Below are 14259 nucleotides of genomic sequence, written 5' to 3'. Positions count from 1 at the left end.
CATACCGAGGCTAGTTATCCATGATACTGTCAGTTCCAGCCCGACCGCGGGTCTATGGTCCTGCAGTCAGATGGTGCATGGGTATGGGGCAGCAGACACAGAGTGGTAGGGCTGGAACTCACAGCATTACAGTTTACCACCCATGACCGCGTCAGGAAATATGGCCATGTGAAAGCAGCCTAGGGCTAATCTGCACGTGAGGCAGTGCACCCTGCAGCGCCATTTTTCCCTGTAAAATGATGGACACTATGACGGAATCTTACTGACACCCATTATGCTTTTGGTTTACTGCTTCTATGAAGGAACAGAACGCAGCAGTAGCCATTTTTTGTAGTCTGCAAAACATGGATACCGGCCGTGTGCATTCCGTATTTTGCGGAGTGTAATGTCTTGCCATCTATAGAATAGTCCTATACTTGTCCGTAAAGTGGACAAGTTATAGGACATGTTTTATTTTTTTGCAGACAGCACACAGTGAAGTGAATGGGTCCACATCCAACCCGCAAAAAATGTGGACAAAAAACACGGTCGTGTGCATGAGCCCTTTCTCAAACCTTGCCACGACATTCTCACAGGAAATTGGATTTGAGCACAAAGTAGATGCCTCCATATTGTCTGCAGTGAATGGGTACACTCTTATGTTAGTAATAATTACGGTAGTACTGAAAGACAGCGCCACCAAGAGGCTTAAATCTCTGAATGGCACCGTACACTACCCATGTGACCTTTGCAATAGCCCAAAAAAGAAGAAAATTAACAAAGGTTGCTCCATTACCGTAACCAAATGGCATCTAATATATTAGCAAATATAACTTTCGTAAAATGCCTCGACAGCGAGTTTCATTGTCACTAGTGGCAAAGTTCAGACATTGCAGCAAATGTTACAAATCCTTTCCTGCTCTTAGCCAATTCCAATTATGTTACCAAAGGTTGTTTCAGAACATTCGGAAAGTCTCTGCAGAGTTCAAAATCGTTCATTCTTCTCCACGTTCACTCCCTGCCTTCCAGCGTTGGAAAGAACACATTTGCTCAAATGTCAAGGAGTTGGTTGTGAAGGCATCAGCCTGTAGTTTCCAAGGCTCAGGTCTTCCAATAAATTTTCAACCCTTGCCAGGCCACTGATTAAAATGTGCAGGCATCAGGACAAATGCTAGTAATCTAGTAGTCAACAGCCTATCAAGACCTTTCCTGGAGTTGGTGATGTCTCCAGGAAAGAGAAACGCGGCACCCAAGGTTCGGTCGCTGCTTGATAAAGTTGTCACCGTCTCAGACGCCCGTCACGTGGGTGGAATCACCAGTAGTAATTAGCCTGTAGTTTGCCAACATCTTAAAAACTATTTTTTCCACGTCTGTGGATCAACTAAGCTTTGGCCCAGAGGGAGCCATTACATACGCTTATTAGAACATGTGACAGGGCATCCTAGTGTACAGTTTAGTGACTGGTTCTAATTACTGAAGCGCCCAGGAAAATGTGGCAATTCCTATCAGTTCAGACATCTAAGAATTCTCAGCAGTTTTGTCACATTCTGTGAAGCAAACAGCAGGAGGCTGGGGGTGCTGCCAATGAAATGGAGAGGGTGAAAATTAATTTTTTCTGCCTGTGCAGGGAAGAAATGTGGCAGCAGCGGGCACATCCTACAACGTGCCGGCCAGTTCCCAACTTTATGCTAATTTCTCCGTACGTATGCGATATGTGTAGTGAACCCACAGCATGGGGACTGAATCCTGACCTATTCATTTCAAAGGGTCTATACCAGGCATGCTCAACCTGCGGCCCTCCAGCTGTTGTAAAACTACAACTCCCACAATGCCCTGCTGTAGGTTGATAGCTGTAGGCTGCTCAGGCATGCTGGGAGTTGTAGTTTTGCAACAGCTGGAGGGCCACAGGTTGAGCATGCCTGGTCTATACAGTACATGAGCGCCGTTTTTCACGCATCATCTCCTGCAGCATGTGCATTTTTCACGCATTAAAAAATGGAACGCATTTGGATACAATGCGCTTTTACTGATGGTGGCTAGGAAATTTAGATTCTAAATTTGTAAGATTTTCTTCATCACACGCGTGAAAAATACATGCAATCCGCTGAAAGCACTGAAAGCAATTGCAGAAAAAAATGGATTGAACTTTCATGAAAAAATATCTGTTTTTTCCTGAATAGATCCTGACACAATCCGTATCGCTCATGTGAAAGAGGACTTGGTTCCCATCTTTTTAACATTTACATTAAACGGATGCCTCAGACTGATGCCATACAGTGGCATCCTTCACCATAGAGTTTCATTATAAAAAAAAATATTATACTTTGGACATGGTGTGCTGAGTTTTTGTATCCTTTTCTTCTAACGTATACGTTAAACGGAGGCATAAAACGTGATGCGAAACCACCCTTAGAAAGAACTTGTTGCTTATATTCCACCATAAGCATGCACAATGCCCTGTGATATGGTTCTTGTATACAAATTTAGATATTAGGCTGGGCACACAGATCTATTGTGTCCAGGAGGTTGATTTTTATTGTTTGCTTTGCCTAAATGGCATACAGTACAGACCAAAAGTTTGGACACACCTTCTCATTCAAAGAGTTTTCTTTATTTTCATGACTATGAAGGCATCAAAACTATGAATTAACACATGTGGAATTATATACATAACAAACAAGTGTGAAACAACTGAACATATGTCATATTCTAGGTTCTTCAAAGTAGCCACCTTTTGCTTTGATTACTGCTTTGCACACTCTTGGCATTCTCTTGATGAGCTTTAAGAGGTAGTCCCCTGAAATGGTCTTCCAACAGTCTTGAAGGAGTTCCCTGAGATGCTTAGCACTTGTTGGCCCTTTTGCCTTCACTCTGCGGTCCAGCTCACCCCAAACCATCTTGATTGGGTTCAGGTCCGGTGACTGTGGAGGCCAGGTCATCTGGCGCAGCACCCCATCACTCTCCTTCATGGTCAAATAGCCCTTACTTTCAAAGTTTTCCCAATTTTTCGGCTGACTGACTGACCTTCATTTCTCAAAGTAATGATGGCCACTCGTTTTTCTTTACTTAGCTGCTTTTTTCTTGCCATAATACAAATTCTAACAGTCTATTCAGTAGGACTATCAGCTGTGTATCCACCTGACTTCTCCTCAACGCCACTGATGGTCCCAACCCCATTTATAAGGCAAGAAATCCCATTTATTAAACCTGACAGGGCACACCTGTGAAGTGAAAACCATTTCAGGGGACTACCTCTTGAAGCTCATCAAGAGAATGCCAAGAGTGTGCAAAGCAGTAATCAAAGCAAAAGGTGGCTACTTTGAAGAACCTAGAATATGACATATTTTCAGTTGTTTCACACTTGTTTGTTATGTATATAATTCCACATGTGTTAATTCATAGTTTTGATGCCTTCAGTGTGAATGTACAATTTTCATAGTCATGAAAATAAAGAAAGCTTTTTGAATGAGAAGGTGTGTCCAAACTTTTGGTCTGTACTGTATGTGCAGTGCCCTTTAGTGCACCAACCCAACATCCATCTCCTGAGAGAAAAACCCTGCATGCAGTGTTTTTTTCTGTCTGGAGTTAAGCAGGCTGTTTCAGCATGGAATAGCCTGCTGGATCGCCGTTGACCCCATTATCTTTAATAGGGTCTAGCAGCGATCCGGCCGCAATCCAGCAAATATGCTAAGAAAATACCGCTCCACACATCGTTTTTTGTCCAGCTGTCGGAAGGTTGTGATGGCAGTGTGAACAAGCCTTAGGAGACATCCAACTGATGTACCAGATGCCATGAATGATCCCATCAAAAACCATGAGATCAATTCTGGCATCAGTTTCTCCCCACCGGGTTTATGTGAACCCCACCTTACACAAATCTGCTTCCTAGAGAGACCATCCCAGTGCGGATCCTGGCAATGTCAACCATAGCCACCTCTCCATATAACCTGCCGAAACCACTTCTGAGAAGTAGAGTATCCATTAATAGGCTAAATAATAAGCCCTGGAGCCCCAGCCTCCCACTAATAAACTGCAAAGAGATTTCTAAAACACAATGTAAATCCCTTCAGCAGACTTACACGGCTTACACCAATTCTGTAACAGGTTAACTAGCGCCTGCAGGTCTGCATTATCACTGCCCTTCTCGTAAAGTAATTAAAAAGGCTTGACATACCGCCCAAATGCCTAGCACGGTGGTATCTATCCTGATAAATGCGCGGCCCGCGCTCTGGAATGTGCACTGGTTAATCAGTTCTTAATGAACTCTATGCCACCAAGGTAAATTACAACGAGCACTGAAGGTTAGCAAAGTAGATTTCCATTCGAGAACCATCTGAGATCATCAGCGTTTTACTCCATGCCAAGGGTCCAAATTGGATTTTAATGGCCTCTAGGCGACTACCATGAATTGCCGGTGTAAACGCATTAATTAACCCGCAAGATACTGCCTTATATGTGAAAGAAATGGTCCCGTAAGCAATCTGAATGTTAGCACAAATGTAGTAAACTAGAGGTTGTAAAACGCTTTTATAGAATTTCTTCTGGAGCATAGTTCTTTTCTCATATTCAGTAACATTTACTGTCCAAGTTAGTGTACTTTCACACTTGCGGCCGAGGATTCCGGCAGGAAGTTCCGTCGCCGGAACTGTCTGCCGGATCTGTCAAAACGCATGCAAACTGATGGCATTCGTCAGACGGATCAGGATCCTGATCCGTATGACAAATGCATTGAAATGCCGGATCCGTCTCTCTGGTGTCATCCGGTAAAAAAGGATCCGGCATTTATTTTTTTCACATTTTTTGCGGTCTGAGCATGCGCAGACTGCAATGCCGGATCCGTTTTCCGGAATTTTAGACGGAGATAAAACCGCAGCCTGCTGCGGTATTATCTCCGTCCTGAAAAGTCAAAAAGACTGAACTGAAGACATCCTGATGCATCCTGAACGGATTCAGAATGCATTAGGATAAAACTGATCAGTTCTTTTCCGGAATTGAGCCCCTAGGACGGAACTCAATGCCGGAAAAGAATAACGCTAGTGTGAACGTACCCTTAAAATGAGTAGTGATAAACTGGACAGATTCTGCGTAGCAGTTGTAAGCTGCGGCCTACAGTAAATGAGCCCTTATTCTCCAGCAGGGAGCACGTGTTAGAGAGGAAGAGACATCCAGGAGGAAACACATTGCTCGGAGCCACCTCATGTCCTTCATGTTACATGTGTCAAGCAGACTTTGCTCATCAGCCTCCATTCACTCAGCAGAGAGTAGTAAGGAGGGGCCCGGTGAGGCAGTAATGAGGGACGTCAGCGGCAGTCAGGGCATACGCCTTCCATTTATAATTTACAACAGCAGAGCATGTGACTGCTCCCGAGTGCCTTACCAGCAGTTGCATCAGAGACTACATAGACTTTCACCGCACGCACACACCACTCACCTTCTGCACCTAGGCAGTAGCACACATGTACTCTGGGTAACATTTTACCAGGCGGCTTAGACTATTTAATCACTTTTGCAACATCCATTGAGCCAGACCAGTGAGGGGATTAACATACCGGGTTATATTTCCACTCCATTTCTAATCTCATTTCATGTGGCTGCAGCCGGTGGGGCTGAGAAGCAATAAAGGACATGCTTCGGGCCTACACAATAGACAGCACATATGGAAATTGCTGGACACACCGCGCTAACATAGCTTAAATTGCCACATTTTAATTCCACCTTATCCAATAAGTGCCCTTTCAGCCCCAAATGAGCACCAATTGACGCTATACAAGTCAACTGGTGCCGGTTTTGCCTGGACCCAAAACACAATGGGGGACAGACAACTAGTCAGAATTAGCGTTCCTTATGGCGGATCCTTGGCACGTGTTAAAAGCGCCTTAGGACAGGGTCACCATAAATCTTATTTTTCCAGGACATGTCCTCCTTCTGGGACAGGATTTATAAGTTACCAAAAATGACTGGGATTCTCAAATGGGAAGGAGGGGGGCACTATTACTAATGCACAGTTCCCTCCCCAAGTGTCTTCCTTTTTTAAAACAAAAATATGTTATCCCAAGATTAAAGAGGACCTTTCACTAGAATAAAACATCTAAACTAAGTACACAGACATGTAGAGCGGCGCCCAGGGATCTCCCTGCACTTACTGTTATACCTGGGCGCCACTCCGTTCTCCCGGTATAGGCTCCGGTATCTTCATAGTTAGGCTCCACCCAGGGGAACCTGACGGCGTCTCTTTCTCCCATGCTGTAGCGCTGGCCAATCGCAGAGCTCAGCTCATAGCCTGAGAGGCTTTTTTTTCTCTCAGGCTATGAGTTGAGCGCTGCGATTGGCCAGCGCTACAGAATGGGAGAAGGAGACGCCGGCAGGTTCCCCTGGGTGGAGCCTAACTATGAAGATACTGGAGGCTATAAAGGGCGAACGGAGCGGTGCCCAGGGATAACAGTAAGTGCAGGGAGATCCCTGGGCGCCGCTCTCCATGTCTGTATAGTTAGTTTAGATATTTTATTCTAGTGAAAGGTCCTCTTTAATGTAAAAAATGATAATCACACATCATACAGTACATGACAATCTAGAACCAGCCCTGTACCTCACATGGATCCAGAGATCTCCTCATTTATTGCTCTGCTAGATTTATGTCCAGCTGACAGCTCAGGGGGTGTGTCTTTTCTGTTGCAGCTAAGGGGGCGTGTCCATGCTCTCCCTATCACAGCTCAGGAGGCAGTTGAAGGATGAAACTGAGCATGTGCGGCCATCTCAGTGAGCAGGTCAAAGAAATAATAAACAGAACAAACAGCAGGTGGCACTATACAGATATATTTTATTGAATAGCTCGGTGGCTATGCTACATTTTTTATTACATACAATTAGAAATGTATTCAGATCCAGGTGCTGGTTTAAAAACTGTAGAATACTTTTCGTGGGAAAAGCCATTTAAGATGCCTTTAAAAGGGGTTGTCCAGTTTCAATAGGAAGCCAGACAACTCAAGGGATTGACCCGTCATAAGGAATAGATGATTACTTTACATGACAGATCCCATGCTACCGCTCCACATCGACAACGTGTGACTGCTGCAGCCAATCACTGGTCTCTTCAGTGAAGAGACCTAAGATTGGCTACAGTAGTCATGTGTTGTAGGCATGACCTCACTGCTGCTACCAGGAAAACCGAAGCAGCGGCACGGGATCTGTCAGGTAAGTAGTCATCTATTCTTTTTTACAGATTGATCCCCTGAGTTGTCCAGTTTTCTCTTGAAACCAGACAACCCCTTTAAGCAAACCTGTCACAAACACCACAGGCAATGGCCTGCTAAGCTCCATTTCATTTTGCAGTATGTGTTCATAGTACTACTGGTCTTTGAGATTTATACTTCACAACCTTTGCTCACCATAATTGTTGAATGGAGGGAGGGAGTCTTAGGTCCATGATACTAGAAGCAGACACAAAAGATTGTGTAATCTGGGAGACTTTGTGACATTTCTTGCTTGCCAATTGTTTCCTCACCAAATCTCAGTGGTGATTAAAAGTGATTTATTCTGTACTGTCCATTCATTCAAATCAAGCTTTTCACCACACATAAAAAAATACGGAGAATGGAATTCCTTATGTCCGGCCGAAAGGCGGTGGGATCCAGTGAACTCTGCTGGATGTGGTAAATGGAGGTGTGAACCTACCCTCACCCTCCATGTTACTTGGGGGGGGGGGGGGCTAGCATCCGCAATTCACACAACTGTGAGCTGATGCAGGCTCTCTCATGATGAGGAACAAATGGTGGACCTAGTTTTGCCCTGACCCACGGCCAAAGGTATCAGCTCTTGGGTCATTATTATCCAACGGTATACTTGCTAGGCAATCATTTGAGCAAATTTTGCATTAAGTGGAAGATTCCGCCTATTCAGGGCTATATTATGGTAGATCTGCCGTTTCAGCACTTAGGCCTCTTTCACATGGGCGTCATGGATTTGGGCCGGATAAGATGCGGGTGCGTCGCGGGAAAATGCGCAATTTTTCCACGTGAGTGCAAAACATTTTAATGCGTTTTGCACGTGCGTGAGAAAAATCGGCATGTTTGGTACCCAAACCCGAACTTCTTCACAGAAGTGCAGGTTTGGGTTAGGTGTTGTGTAGATTGTATTATTTTCCCTTATAACATGGTTGGTTATAAGGGAAAATAATAGCATTCTTAATACAGAATGCTTAGTAAAATAGGGATGGAGGGGTTAAAAAAAAATTACAAATTATTTAACTCACCTTAATCCACTTGTTCGCGCAGCCCGGCTTCTCTTCTTTCTTCAGGACCTGGGTAAAGGACCTTTGATGACATCACTGTGCTCATCTCATGGTCCATCACATGATAAATCACCATGGCGACGGATCATGTGATGGACCATGTGATGAGCGCAGTGATGTCACCATAGGTCCTTTTCCTCCTGTACAGCAAAGAAGTAAGAAGAGAAGCCGGGCTGCGTGAACAAGTGGATTAAAGGGAGTCGGTCACCAGCATTTCACTTTTTTAACCCTTCCCATAGCTCCCTAGCATGCTTATAGTTAATCAAAACGTTACCTCTGGCATCTTTCCTGCACTTATAAATCCATCAAAAACGATCTTTATAAGATATGCAAATGAGGGCTCGCAAGTGCCCAGGGGCAGCGTTACTCTCTTAGGTGCCCTGCTTGCTCAGCCTTCTCATTGCGTCCCCCCACCCCTTCCTACCCTCCGCCCGCCCATCCTTTCCCTCTGACCGCCTATCTACCAACTTGTTATTCCGCCGAGTTCCCGCGTCTGCGCACTCATTCCTTTGGCCGGCGCATGCGCACTGCGATGCCCATACCTTGTATGGCATCACAGTAACTATTGCGCATTAATTACTGTGATGCCACACAAGGAATGGGCATCGCAGTGCGCATGCGCCGGCCGACGGACGGAGTACGCATGCGCGGGATCTCGGCAGAATAACAAGCTATGAGAAAGGCGGTCAGAGGGAAAGGATGGGCGCACGGAGGGACGCAATGAAAAGGCTGAGCAAGCAGGGCACCTAAGAGAGTAATGCTGCCCCTGGGCACTTGCGAGCCCTCATTTGCATATCTTATAAAGATCGTTTTTGATGGATTTATAAGAGCAGGAAAGATGCCAGAGGTAACGTTTTGATTAACTGTAAGCATGCTAGGGAGCTATGGGAAGGGTTAAAAAAGTGAAATGCTGATGACAGACTCCCTTTAAGGTGAGTTAAATTATATTTTTTTTTACCCCTCCAGCCCTATTGTACTTAGCATTCTGTATTCAGAATGCTATTATTTTCCCTTATAACCATGTTTTAAGGGAAAATAATAATGATTGGGTCCCCATCCCGATTGTCACCTAGCAACTGTGCGTGAAAAGCACACCACATCCGCACTTGCTTGCGTTTTTAACGCGGCCCCATTCACTTCTATGGGGCCTGCGTTGCGTGAAAAACGCACAAAATAGAGCATACTGCGATTTTCACGCAACGCACAAGTGATGCGTGAAAATCACAGCTCGTGTGCACAGCCCCATAGAAATGAATGGGTCCGCATTCAGTGCGGGTGCAATGCGTTCCCCTCACGCATTGCACCCGCGCGGAAATCTCGCCCGTGTGAAAGAGGCCTTAGGTATTTGCTTCCGTCTCCTAAATCCTTTGGGTGGGTTTCTCTATTGATGCCTATGGAAGTTCTGAATGTCAATCTACTACAAAAATATCAAACTGGAGAGGTCCAAATGGATCCAGTGCAATTACAACAGTATGCCCAATTCAACAGCGAGGGGTAAATGCTGCATGAATTGTGGGCACAAGATTGGGGTAAAGGAGGGCACTGACGGGGTTTACTTATTTACTGAGAAGATCCATGCAACGCAATGTCTATAATGCGTCCTATACAGATGGGGCATAACTAAAATGTATACATTTCTCGGAGCCCGCCTGGCACTGCTTCCGTGCCATCCTATACTGTGCAGGCAGCCTGATCAGTCTACATGGAGTAAGATGCTACCTGGCTCTTGCCGCTGCAGACTGGAGATGATTCATGCAATCACATCTCCATCCATTAGAAATGTCAATAAGAGCAGGATGTCACTGCCCGTAATACCAGCCTGGAGCGGGCAGCGTCACCATCACGCCCAGAACAGCTCTGTTTTGTAACCACTACTCTGCGGCACGGTTATGAAACTGAATGCACCGAAATCCTGCTGCAGAGAACCCTACTGAGGACACAGCACATGTGTGCCCGGGCACAGCTATGTCTACAGCGCAAGGTCGCCTCTGCAGGGCTCCAAGTCTTATGGGGTAGACAGATGTAGCAGGGCTGACACTGTCACTCAGCAACCCAAACAGATGGCTGACGTCCTGATGAGCTGCACCAAATGACAAATCCAGCTCTGCTGCACCTACACAGTGACTTTTCGGTCTAGCTGCAGCTGGAAACTGGACAGGGTCTGCAGACTACATACACACGGCTTGTGTAATGTCTTCCAGGCACATGGATAGAATGGTATGTAGTATAAGGCGACTATGACAGGCCACTATCTAGAAACAAAGTCTGTCATTTTGGGTAGACATGGTTAGCTATGGCACATGTGGGAATATAGGGGCGCTATCTATAGACTGGCACAGTGCCCCCAGAAAGGAAGTAAGCAGAGCTGACTTCTTACACATAGTATCAGTAGCAGCCGCACATCCTGCTGTCATTATGTATCTGGATACTCATGTAATCCGTGCCCAGGATGCCGCCTGGCACCACACGATCCGTGCACGCCACATGGGCACAGGATTACGAAAGTGAATCATATGATAGGCTCCTATAGGCAGAGACCGGCTACACGCCCCCTCCAGCGCCGCATGTTACATCCTGCTCACACCGCATGGGTAACCGGTGCCATTAGGGCACACTACAGCCAAGGCTCCGTGCCCACCACGTGTCAGGTGTCGGGAATGAATGGAGTTGACAGCCTATGCGGACAATGCGGGGCAGGAGAGGGGTACACGTGCTGCGGGGAACACTGGACGGGAAAGAAGTGGGCACTGGGGTGACTGCCTGGCATGTGTGGGTACTAGCAGAGCATGGTGCATGTGGGGGGGCACTGGTGCATACCACGCACCAAGAGTGGGGGGGCACTGCACCTGCTGTAAAGGGTAAAAAGTGCCAACTTGTAAAATATACCCATGCAGCAGCTCAGGGTGCACAACATGGGGTGTCTGCAAAAAATGAGGGGACCTCACCTGTCACTAGAAACAACAACTGCCAGCCCCCCACATCTGTGCCCAGTGCAGGCTGCTCTTACCGGGCTGTCAGTCAGGTAGCTGAACACGAATGACTCCAGCGCTTCATCCAGCAGTGTGCTGCAGTCCGCCATTTTCAGCGAGTGCAGCTTCCAGCCTGAGAGGAGAGAGCTGAGTGTGAAGAAGGAGGAGGAGAGGGAGGGGGACCCGGCAAAGGGGAGGACACAGCCGCCTGACAGCGCCGCTCCAGGGGGTGGACACTGCCACTCTGCCACCTTTGCCCCACATTACTTGGCACTGCCGTTACCTAACGAGAACGAGCCCCCAACACCGAAGCTGCTGCACAACCTCTTAGACGTGACGGGCTAGACCGAGCAGTTACCTAACAGCAGAACTTCTTACATATATTACATAACATTACACAACACTAACACCTCCCGGAAACACCTCAGCTGCTGCAGAACCTCATGCATATGACATGTATACAGACAGGAGGAGTTATATAATACATTACATGGTACATTATATAAAGGTTCTATATAACACCTCAGCTGCTGCAGAACCTCATATATATGACATGTATACAGACAGTAGTAGTTATATAATACATTACATGCTACATTATATAAAGGTTCTATATAACACCTCAGCTGCTGCAGAACATCATATATATGACATGTATACAGACAGGAGTAGTTATATAATACATTACACGGTACATTATATAAATGTTCTATATAACAACTCAGCTGCTGCAGAACCTCATATATATGACATGTATACAGACAGGAGGAGTTATATAATACATTACATGGTACATTATATAAATGTTCTATATAACACCGAAGCTGCTGCACAACCTCTTAGACGTGACGGGCTAGACCGAGCAGTTACCTAACAGCAGAACTTCTTACATATATTACATTACACAACACATTATATAGTCACTAACACCTCCCGGAAACACCTCAGCTGCTGCAGAACCTCATGTATATGACATGTATACAGACAGGAGTAGTTATATAATACATTACATGGTACATTATAAAGGTTCTATATAACACCTCAGCTGCTGCAGAACCTCATATATATGACATGTATACAGACAGGAGTAGTTATATAATACATTACATGGTACATTATATAAATGTTCTATATAACACCTCAGCTGCTGCAGAACCTCATGTATATGACATGTATACAGACAGGAGGAGTTATATATTACATGGTACATTATATAAATGTTCTATATAACACCACAGCTGCTGCAGAACCTCATATATATGACATGTATACAGACAGGAGGAGTTATATAATACATTACATGGTACATTATATGAAGGTTCTATATAACACCACAGCTGCTGCAGAACCTCATATATATGACATGTATACAGACAGGAGTAGTTATATAATACATTACATGGTACATTATATAAAGTTTCTATATAACACCTCAGCTGCTGCAGAACCTCATGTATACAGACAGGAGGAGTTATATATTACATGGTACATTATATAAATGTTCTATATAACACCTCAGCTGCTGCAGAACATCATGTATATGACATGTATACAATCAGGAGGAGTTATATAATACATTACATGGTACATTATATAAAGGTTCTATATAACACCTCAGCTGCTGCAGAACCTCATGTATATGACATGTATACAGACAGGAGGAGTTATATAATACATTACACGGTACATTATATAAATGTTTTATTTAACACCTCAGCTGCTGCAGAACCTCATGTATACAGACAGGAGGAGTTATATAATGCATTACATGGTACATTATATAAATGTTCTATATAACACCTCAGCTGCTGCAGAACCTCATGTATACAGACAGAAGGAGTTATATAATACATTACACGGTACATTATATAAATGTTCTATATAACACCTCAGCTGCTGCAGAACCTCATATATATGACATGTATACAGACAGGAGGAGTTATATAATACATTACACGGTACATTATATAAAGGTTCTATATAACACCTCAGCTGCTGCAGAGCCTCATATATATGACACGTATACAGACAGGAGGAGTTATATAATACATTACATGGTACATTATATATTATAAAGTTTCTATATAACACCTCAGCTGCTGCAGAACATCCTGTATATGACATGTATACAGACAGGAGTAGTAATATAATACATTACATGGTACATTATATAAAGGTTCTATATAACACCTCAGCTACTGCAGAACATTATATATATGACATGTATACAGACAGGAGTAGTTATATAATACATTACACGGTACATTATAAAGGTTCCATATAACACCTCAGCTGCTGCAGAACATCATATATATGACATGTATACAGACAGGAGTAGGTATATAATACATTACATGGTACATTATAAAGGTTCTATATAACACCTCAGCTGCTGTAGAAAATTATATATATGCCATGTATACAGACAGGAGTAGTTATATAATACATTACATGGTACATTATATAAAGGTTCTATATAACACCTCAGCTGCTGCAGAACATCCTGTATATGACATGTATACAGACAGGAGTAGTTATATAATACATTACATGGTACATTATAAAGCTTCTATATAACACCTCAGCTGCTGCAGAACATCATGTATATGACATGTGTACAGACAGGAGTAGTTATATAATACATTACATGGTACATTATAAAGGTTCTATATAACACCTCAGCTGCTGGAGAACATCATGTATATGACATGTATACAGACAGGAGTAGGTATATAATACATTACATGGTACATTATAAAGGTTCTATATAACACCTCAGCTGCTGCAGAACATCATGTATATGGCATGTATACAGACAGTAGTTATATAATACATTACACTGTACATTATACATTATAAGTTTTCTTTTCAGAAAGGAAAATGCAAATCGTTTCATAAAGTAGGTAAAGAATATAATGGAGTCTAGGAAGGAGATTACTGCTGATCAGGATGAAGAACGTTTATTCTACTTTCAAAGAAAAAGAGCATGTGTATTCCCAAGCCATCTGGTATTTGAGTCTGCCA

At 44.1% G+C, this 14259-nt stretch overlaps 1 protein-coding gene across 3 annotated transcripts in view; it reads right to left on the bottom strand.

Moving 5' to 3' along the window:
• Positions 1-11608, bottom strand: part of PPARGC1B (PPARG coactivator 1 beta) — a 97895-nt gene extending 86287 nt beyond the window's left edge. For 2 of the 3 annotated variants that reach the window (XM_040406547.1, XM_040406549.1), the window contains exon 1: positions 11274-11608. In XM_040406547.1, coding sequence (XP_040262481.1) covers positions 11274-11345 — 72 coding nt within the window. In that variant the 5' untranslated portion in view covers positions 11346-11608. The remainder of the gene's footprint in view (positions 1-11273) is intronic. The other variant, XM_040406548.1, reaches the window with a different exon arrangement.
• Positions 11609-14259: the final 2651 nt, after the last annotated feature.

The sequence above is a fragment of the Bufo bufo genome, chromosome 1 (genome assembly GCF_905171765.1).
Source record: "Bufo bufo chromosome 1, aBufBuf1.1, whole genome shotgun sequence".
NCBI classification, from domain to species: domain Eukaryota; kingdom Metazoa; phylum Chordata; class Amphibia; order Anura; family Bufonidae; genus Bufo; species Bufo bufo.
Note: the sequence above shows the minus strand (reverse complement) of the source record. Positions and strands in the feature narration are given on the sequence as shown.